The sequence below is a fragment of the Glycine soja genome, chromosome 4 (genome assembly GCF_004193775.1).
Source record: "Glycine soja cultivar W05 chromosome 4, ASM419377v2, whole genome shotgun sequence".
In the NCBI taxonomy this organism is placed as follows: Eukaryota; Viridiplantae; Streptophyta; class Magnoliopsida; order Fabales; family Fabaceae; genus Glycine; species Glycine soja.
Genome location: NC_041005.1, coordinates 43,717,248 through 43,726,334, shown reverse-complemented (window position 1 = coordinate 43,726,334; position 9,087 = coordinate 43,717,248). Strand labels below are relative to the sequence as shown.

Here is a 9,087-nt window from a genome sequence, read left to right as displayed (position 1 = left end):
AAATTGGATCAACTCATCTCACACTCTTGTTTGTATTATCTATCATTATATAAATAAGGTCCTGGATGGCCTACGTGTCACGCTGTGGTTAATTCACTTTCTCGTTCAAAAATGTCACATCCTAGAATGGCCTACAAAATGATGTGTTTTCAATAAACCTTTCGTATACCAATGCGTTTTCATTACCCATGCTTTTCGAATACCAATGCTTCTCGAATACCGACAACAATTATGACCAGTTGACAAGACGTTTGCTTTTGCAGATGAATGAAGGGTTTTGGTTATACGCTTTGTTTCATTTGCTTTATTTTCCTCTTGGGTTTATACGCTTGGTTTCCTTTGTTTTCGTTTCCTTGCATTTGGCTCCTACTTTACACAGGTGCATTTGATGAAGAAAGATTCATTTGAACAACAACAAAGGTGCATTTTTTCTACTTTCCATGTGTTAGATTAACATGTATACGTTTTTTTTTTTTTTTTTTGCTTCGACTTTACCTGTGAAAAAAGAAATTTGTTGCTGCATGTGTATGATTTCATGTTTTGTTTTTGCTTCTTCTTTGTTCTTTGGTTTTTTTTCCTACTTTACACAGGTGCATTTCAAGAAGAAAGGTTCATTTGAACAAGAAAGGTGCGTTTTTTCCTACTTGCCATGTGTTACATTAACACGTACTCGTTTTCTTTTTTTTTTTGGTTCGCCTTTACCTGTGAAAAAAAGATTTAGTTGGTGCATGTGTATGATTCCGTCTTTTGTTTTTGCTTCTTCTTGGTTATTTGTTTTTTTTTTCGTACTTTACACAGGTGCATTTCAAGAAGAAAGGTTCATTTGAACAAAAAAGGTGCGTTTTTTTTCTACTTTCCATGTGTTAGATTAACACGTATTCGTTTTTTTTTTGTTTTCTTTTTCTTCTACTTTACCTGAGAAAAAAAGTTTTTGTTGGTGCATATGTATGATTTCGTGTTTTGTTTTTGCTTCGTCTTTTGGTTTTGGTTGTTTTGGTTCTTCGTTTTCTTTTGTTTTGTTCGTTACCTGTCTATCATTTTCTTATTTGTGTGTGTATTTTTTTTGCTTCCATGTGTTTATTGGTTTTTTTATACTATTTAAAAAAAAAACTTTAATGCTCTATTTGATACGTGGTTTATGATGTTTCTTTTGACATTGTAGCGATGTCTCGAAAAGAAAATCTTATATCTGAATTGCATCCAAGGAAAGGGACATGGAAGATAGCGGTGTGTATAACCGATATGTGGGATGTTAAGAAGCACAATGGGAGACAAGCGATTGACATGGTCTTAATAGACCAAATGGTAATTGTTATGTTATTTGCTTTCATTTTACTATGTAGCTAGTGAAGAGGGTATTTATAGTTATGGATTGTTTATAACTTTCAGGGTGTAAAGATTGGGGCAACGCTATGGCAAGAGTTGTTCCCTGAATTTCAACCGAAGTTAACTTTAGGTTGTTCCTATTTGATCCAAAACATCAAAGTTGTGGACAATCAATCTGAATACAAAGTAAGTCCAATTCCATATTTGCTTTACTTTGTGGAAACAACATCTGTGAAGGAGGTTGAAAGACTTGAAATTCCTGCTAATGTACACGTGATAACTGAAATTGCTGATATTATTTTTGGCATTGCACTGCGACATACTTTAGTTGGTAAGTATATTATAATGTTTTACATTACATATTAGTTTATATATTCAACCTATGTTCAACACAAGTTAATTCTATTCATTTATGTTGGTTTGAAAATAGATTTTGTGGGTGTTGTCGCTGAAGTTATTGAACGAAAAATAGTGAATCCTGCATACAGGGTTACGGTGAAGTTGAGAGATAATAGGTTATTTTCATTATATTTTTAAATATTTAGAAAAACCATAATAAAATATGTTAAATCACAAATTAGTATGTATGTGTTATGTCCTGTTAGTGATATGAGATCCTCATGACACTGTGGGAGGATTATGCTCTTCAGCTAGATGATGCTATTGAAAAAAACCATTTTGTTAGGGAGTCGTTGGTGCTTATGTTAACATTGGCTAAGATCAAAGATGCCAAAGGTGAATATAATGTATTTTTTTATTACTTCTTACGTTTGCGAATCAATGTTATTTGGGACTACATATTATTTCATGTACCTATAATGTTTTTTTGCAGACAAGTATCCCCTCAGTGTCCAAAATATAAAAAATGGTTCCAAGTTGTATGTAAACTCCGATGATATTGCTGAGATAAGGAAATTTCGTGATAGGTATGATAATTGCAAACAAATTAAGTTATATATTTTGTTTATAATAATACTCTAATGTTAGGACCTTCCTCCTTGCAGTTTATGTGTTCCATTTTATGTTGGTGGACTAACAGAAGAAGGGAGTGGTTCGCAATCCCAGTATACCAGTAATTCACAAAGAGGTGATCGTGATAAGTTCTTGCATAATGCTCAGATGGCCAGCTTAGGTGACATAAGCAGACTGAGAGAGGTAAGAACAACAAATTTTAAATGAAACACCATTTGGATTGGATATGGTGTGGTTCCCGAATTGGATTTGGTGTGGTTGCCGGTCGTTTATGGTGAAAGCATTGTTGTTGTTGTGTGTATGATTTTTTTTAGTACCTTTTAAATTTGTGTTGTTGTTTTGTTACAATTTTTCCGTTATTTGTCACTTATTTGATGTTATATATGCATGGTTGGGCAATTCAATATGTATTTGTGTATGATTATGTATTTTTTTTATTTCTTCGTTATCTATGTATGAGTCCTTTTAAATTCGTGTTGTTGTCATTTTACAATTTTTGCAGTTTTACCATTTTTGCCCATTTAATTTTTTTTGGTTTGATCTGTCCACTTTCATTTGTTATATATTTTAATTCAATTAGGACTATTTCTGTTTGACCGTTGCTACAGTGGATGAAATCCTAATTGATACACCATGGAGTTATGATAGTTGTCCAAATTGCACTACAACGTTTGATCCATTAAAAATAGTGGGTGCCTGTCGTTCATGCCAAAACCAAGTTAGTCATACAGTTCCCATGTAAAATGTATTTATTCCCAAATGAGTTATAGTGTACTTAACATTCGAGTCTTTACTCACATGGATATTGTTGTGTTAGGTATAAATTAGTTGTGAAAATGGAACACAATGGAGAGAAAGCTAACTTTCATTTTTGGGATGCAACGTGTATCAAAATGTTTGGTAAGACAGCCGAGGAATGTAGACAGGAATTGATTGCGGTATGTATTGTAACATACCCTGATGGATGACATGACAATTCAATATGAATTTACTATATTACAATTAAATTTATTTGTTTAAATTTATTCATGATAATAAAATTTATTTGTTTAAATTTATTCATAATAATTAGGGTGGTGACGAGATCAAAGTGTTCCCTGAGTGTGTGGATGATTTGGTTGGTAAGACATTGGCACTCAGGTTCAAGTACCGTGTAAACATGCGCCAGTCTTCTGTGATGGATGTTAGCCAAGAAGAACATCATATCCAGACATTGACTTTCAAAATTGTTCTACAGGTAATAGTTAACTTATCGTAAGGGTGTATGCGGAAATTTAAAAACATTTGATGTTGCCTCTGAATGTGGTATATGCAGGATGAACAAACTATAAGGAAGTCACCCGCATCGTGTGATGAGACTTCATCAGGGGATTACCATCCGAAGGTATGTAAATTTGTTACACCTTTCATTAAGTAATTAAGTACAAATTTGGTCTAAATATGTTATTGAGGCGTCATAATAATACTTTATATTTGTTTTGCAGCCTTCATTGTCCCAGTCAGCTAACTATGACCCTGGGAACACTGCCTTCATCACCCCTGCCAAAAAATTGAGCGGTCAACAAGCCACAAATGAATTTGATTCTAAGCATACTACTGCGTATGAGCTATCCACAAACAAACATATTAAAGCTGAGTAATCAGTTGACAATTTAATTATATATTGTATGCTTAAATTTTATATACGTTTGTTGGGTTATTTTGGTTTAAGTTTGTTGGGTTATTTTGGTTTACGTTTGTTGGGCTATTTTTTGGTGATGTTGTACCCACTTAATTAGTCACGTATGGACAATGAATTCTATCGACATTATTTCGTATGGTTAAATTTGATATTAGTAATCGTTGTCCATTTAAGATCGTGATGGGAACTATATTGTTAATGATTAAAACGGTGTCTTCGAATTAAAATCCAGACAACTAACATATGACTAAATTTTGTCACCAATGGTCATATATTTACGTCTTTGAATTTGAAATTATCAATTGAAAGAAAACAAAGTTTTTTATCAATTCTTTAAACCATATTATGCATGTTTACTTAAGGTACATTGTAATTGTTGTTCTATACACGTGCATAATTAGTGGGGTTAATTTGCTAAATTCAAATAATGTCATTTGTATTTGTGAAAAAGTAAAACAGTTGTATTTTGTAATTAATGATAACATTTAGTATGATTTCTTGCAGGTTGACAAGCCAGGATTAGCTTCTGGACTTACGACGGCTTTAGTACAGTACATTGTAATTATCATTTGAATTTGTAATTACATCTTTCAATTTGTAATTATCAATTATCAATTGAAAGAAAACAAAGGTTTTATGAATTCTTTAAACCATTTTATGCATGTTTCCATAACGTACATTGTAATTATTGTTTCATACACGTGCCAAATTAGTGGGGTTAATTTGCTTAATGCAATTAATTTCTTTTGTATTCGTAAAGAAGTAGAACAGTTGTATTTTCTAATATAATGATAACATTGTGTACGATTTTTTGCAGGTGGACAAGCCACTATAAGCTTCTGGACTTATAACGCCCTTATGACGGTAACGTATACACTTATACAAAATCACTGTCATATAAATTGTTAGAATTTGTGCCAAAGCAGATACTATTTAACCTAATACTTTATAGTATATTATTTGCCATATTAGTGTTAGATTATACTGTGGAGTACCTTTCACATATAATACAAATATATATTAGGTATTAGACATGACCTGACCTGCATATTCCCAATACCCGGTACATTGAAAAAATTAATATGTGATTGAAAGGAGGAAAGTAATGTATGATTGAAAGGATTTCACCAAAATGTTAATATGTGAATAATTAATATCTAATGCATTTAATTAAGGGTTATCGGAAGAGTAAAAGGGTGTCCATTAATATACACAGTATTCGAGTATATGTTATGTGCAGTTTCCAATACCAAGTAACTGCTACGACAATTACATTAACTACTCATTACCTATTTTTGTTAAAATAATTGAATCATTATCAATTGCAATATATACAATTTGTATGTGGTAATTACAAAATCTTCATTTGTCTCTCCTTCTCTTTCTCCTCTCAACATGAGTACACAGACATCTATGAGCTCCAATGTTGTAAGTCTGTCTACTTTTGTTTTCTTCTTCTTTTGCTTTTTATATGTGAATGTTGAATGTAGTTTGATCATTCATGTTGGTGATTGTCATGCTCTCAGGTATGATGTTGATGCTTATCTGTGTCATATTTCCAACATGTCATTATGTTATACTTTTCCAAAGTTTACACTATTGGGAACTTGCAATGTGTATGTATAGAATGCTTTCAACATTGAACTTCATATTTGTCATGACAATCTGGGACGACATATTTGTGTTTTTGTCTTCATCTCATTTTTATGTTGTAAGTCTGTCTACTTTCGCTTTGAGGATTTTTTGTTTTTTATATGTTAATGTTGAATGTAGTTTCATCATTCATCTTGGTGATTGTCATCCTCTTGGCTATGATATTGTTCGTACTTTCATCATTTTTCCAACATCTAAGACTGTTATACTTTTCCAAAGTTTACACTAATGGGAACTTGGAAATGTATATGTTTGGAATACTTTCAACATTTTTGTGTTTTTGCCTTTATCTCATTAATAATTCTGTGAAAAGGGTATAATTTATAATATTTATTTGGGGAAATTTTGTCATTCAGGCCCCACCTAAATTCTTGGGATGCACAGTCATATATCAATTTCAGGCTGCATTCCATGTTGATAGAGTAAGTGTTTCCCCACGTAATTATTTTATCATTCCTGTAATTTATATTGCTATTGTGATATTGTTGAATCTTTAATTGCAGAAATACATTGAGATACCCTCAAAATATCATGAGCAATGGGCTCCTGATTACCCACCTAATGTTCTATTTGATTACAACGGCCACAAGCACATTATACAGATTAGAAAAGATAATAACAAATACTATTTTGCTGATGGGCTTAAACAATTTAGAAGACAGTTGGATATATATGAAGGTGTCATGGTTCATTTTATGGCACCCAACAATAATACAACTTTTCATCTCCATTTCACTCCACCATTGGAAAGACAGACATGTGGAAGGCCTCATAGATCCACCAGAAATTATGTGTTCACCATAGACATTACCCAACCTATGATCTCACATGCTACCCCATTGGTATGACTTTATTGATGTCATAACTGTTTGTTTTGTTTATTAATATCATAAATCATAAATGTTTGTTTTGTTTATTAATTAATAATGACCTTGCAATCATTAGTGATTGCTTTGCTTTAAATGTTGTTGTGTTTAAATTATGTCAACTTCCCAATTGTTATATTTAACTTACGATGTATTTGAGTTACTTTTTTAGGCAGACACAATTTATTTTAGATTAAGTAAATAATTTTGGTGTCATATAGATTACTCATTTGACGACCCACCAACAGAGGATGATGCAGCAACTGATAAAAATGGGAATATGGACACACCATATGAAAATCAAAATACAGGTTTAGGCAATCAACTTTCCACTTTGATGGTGTTTTGTTTAATTCCTTTTGGTTGATGGTTGAATGTAAACTTACACATTAATGTACACGTATAGGTTACAAAGATGTTGGAGATCCAGTTTGGCAATGCAGACATTGTAAAGCTATGATATGGTATGATGAGAGGATTAACAAAGACAAACAAACCAAAAACCCAAAGTTTGCATTATGTTGTGGTGATGGAAAAATACAAATGTTTGTGTTAGAAAATGCTCCACAACCGTTGAGGCAACTACTCTTTGATTCTAACGACTCTCAAGCTAAGAACTTCCAGCAAAACATTCGATCATATAATGTAATGTTTGCATTCACATCACCCGGTCTCCAACTTGACACAAGGTATAATACAGGAAGAGGGCCTCCTACATTCCGCGTACATGGTCAAGGTCATCATCTTATTGGAAGCCTCCTACCTTTGGCAAATAAGTCACCAAAGTTTGCACAACTATATATTTATGATACAGACAACGAAGTTAACAACAAGCTTTCGCAAAACCCGTAAGTGTTACAATCCAACCAATAAATGTTACATTACATATTTTTAAATTATCTTTTAACAATGTATACCATTACCACTTGCTTTTACTCCTTCATCAATGTATAGCAACAAAGATGTTCTTGATGAAGACATTATCATTGCAACGAAGAATATGCTAGATAATAACAACCATTATGCGCAGAAGTTTAGAATGGCAAGGGATAAACTACAATCTTCAATAGTCTCTGACCTAAAGCTTAAACTGATTTATGATAGACAGTCAGATGGAAGATTATACAATTTGCCAAATACTGCTGAAGTTGCTGCTTTGATTGTTGGTGACGAGCACACAGGTAACCACATGGATATCATAATAGAAAAGCAAACAGGATTGTTGAAAAGAATCAATGAACTTCATCCTACATATTTGCCTTTACAATATCCCTCTGTTGTACCCTAGAGGGGAAGATGGCTATAGGCCAGATATTCCTCATAAGGATCATCCAAATATCCATGCAGCAAAGAGAAAAAAGGTTACCATGCATGAATATTTTTGTTACAGGCTATAATCAAGGAACAATGAAGCTCAAACAATACTGCATTCAAGAAGATTGTTTCAGCAATGGATTGTTGATGGTTACTGTATGATTGAGTCGCAAAAACTAAATTATGTTAGGCAACATCAACAGCAACTCAGAGTTGACAAATACATCAATTTGAATGACTGTAACAATGCCACTGAAACACTTGGCAATGAAAAAGGTAAGAGAGTTATACTACCCAGCTCCTTTGTTGGTAGTCAGAGGTATATGGAACAACTGTATTTTGATGGCATGGAAATTTGTGGCCATATCAAATTTCCAGACCTATTTTTGACATTAACGTGTAATCCCGCATGGCCTAAAATATAAAGAAAGGTTAGGAAATCCAATCTCACACCTCATGACTGCCCTGATGTTGTCTCAAGGATATTTAAATTGAAGTTAAATCAATTAATGAATGATCTCAAATGTGGACATGTCTTTGGTCCTATTCTGGGATGTAAGTAATTACCATTTCAATCAATGTGTTCTTACAATTGCAATGTTAAACTATAATTACAATTATTCATTATTAATGTGGCTACTAATATTTTATGTTCATTGCAGTTATTTACACTATTGAGTGGCAAAAAAGAGGATTACCTCATGCTCATATTTTAATATTTTTGCAACCTGCAAACAAGTATCCAAATCCATAAGACATTGATAAAATTATTTCTGCAAAGATACCAAATAAGTACACAGATCCATAATTGTATGAAATTGTCTCTAAACATATGATTCACGGTCCATGTGGACTCCCAAATAGAAGTGCACCATGTATGGCTGATGGGAAGTGTATTAGATTTTTCCCTAAGAAATTCAACGAAGCCACAATTGTAAACCAAGATGGATTTCCAATATACAGGAGAACAAATGACGGACGTATGGTTCAGAAGCATGATATTGAACTTGATAATCGCTTTGTTGTACCATACAGTCCATAATTGCTACTCAAATATAGGACACACCTTAATGTCGAATGGTGCAATCAGAGCACATCCATCAAATACCTGTTTAAGTACATCAACAAAGGTTCTGATTGAATTACAACATCTATTGTTAATGTGTAGAACCAAAATGGCAGACAACATCAGGTTGACGACGAAATTAAACAATATCTTAATTGCCGGTATGTGTCAAACATATCTTCTTAAATGCATAACATTCATCTACACAC

General features: G+C 32.8%; 1 protein-coding gene across 1 annotated transcript; it reads left to right on the top strand.

Annotated features, from left to right (window-relative positions):
• The first annotated feature begins 1,164 nt into the window (after positions 1 to 1,164).
• Positions 1,165 to 2,921, top strand: LOC114410844. The gene is made up of 7 exons (XM_028374762.1): positions 1,165 to 1,305; positions 1,390 to 1,657; positions 1,757 to 1,821; positions 1,962 to 2,061; positions 2,159 to 2,252; positions 2,331 to 2,481; positions 2,907 to 2,921. The coding sequence occupies exons 1-7, from the start codon at positions 1,165 to 1,167 to the stop codon at positions 2,919 to 2,921; spliced, it is 834 nt and encodes a 277-aa protein (XP_028230563.1).
• Positions 2,922 to 9,087: the final 6,166 nt, after the last annotated feature.

What these genes read in the sequence shown, in the direction of transcription:
- LOC114410844 (XM_028374762.1), top strand. Translation starts at nt 1,165, where the DNA reads ATGTCTCGAAAAGAAAATCTTATATCTGAATTGCATCCAAGGAAAGGG. An exon ending in TAAGATCAAAGATGCCAAAG is followed by an intron (nt 2,062 to 2,158) that starts GTGAATATAATG and finishes GTTTTTTTGCAG; the next exon opens with ACAAGTATCCCCTCAGTGTC. An exon ending in ATAAGGAAATTTCGTGATAG is followed by an intron (nt 2,253 to 2,330) that starts GTATGATAATTG and finishes TCCTCCTTGCAG; the next exon opens with TTTATGTGTTCCATTTTATG.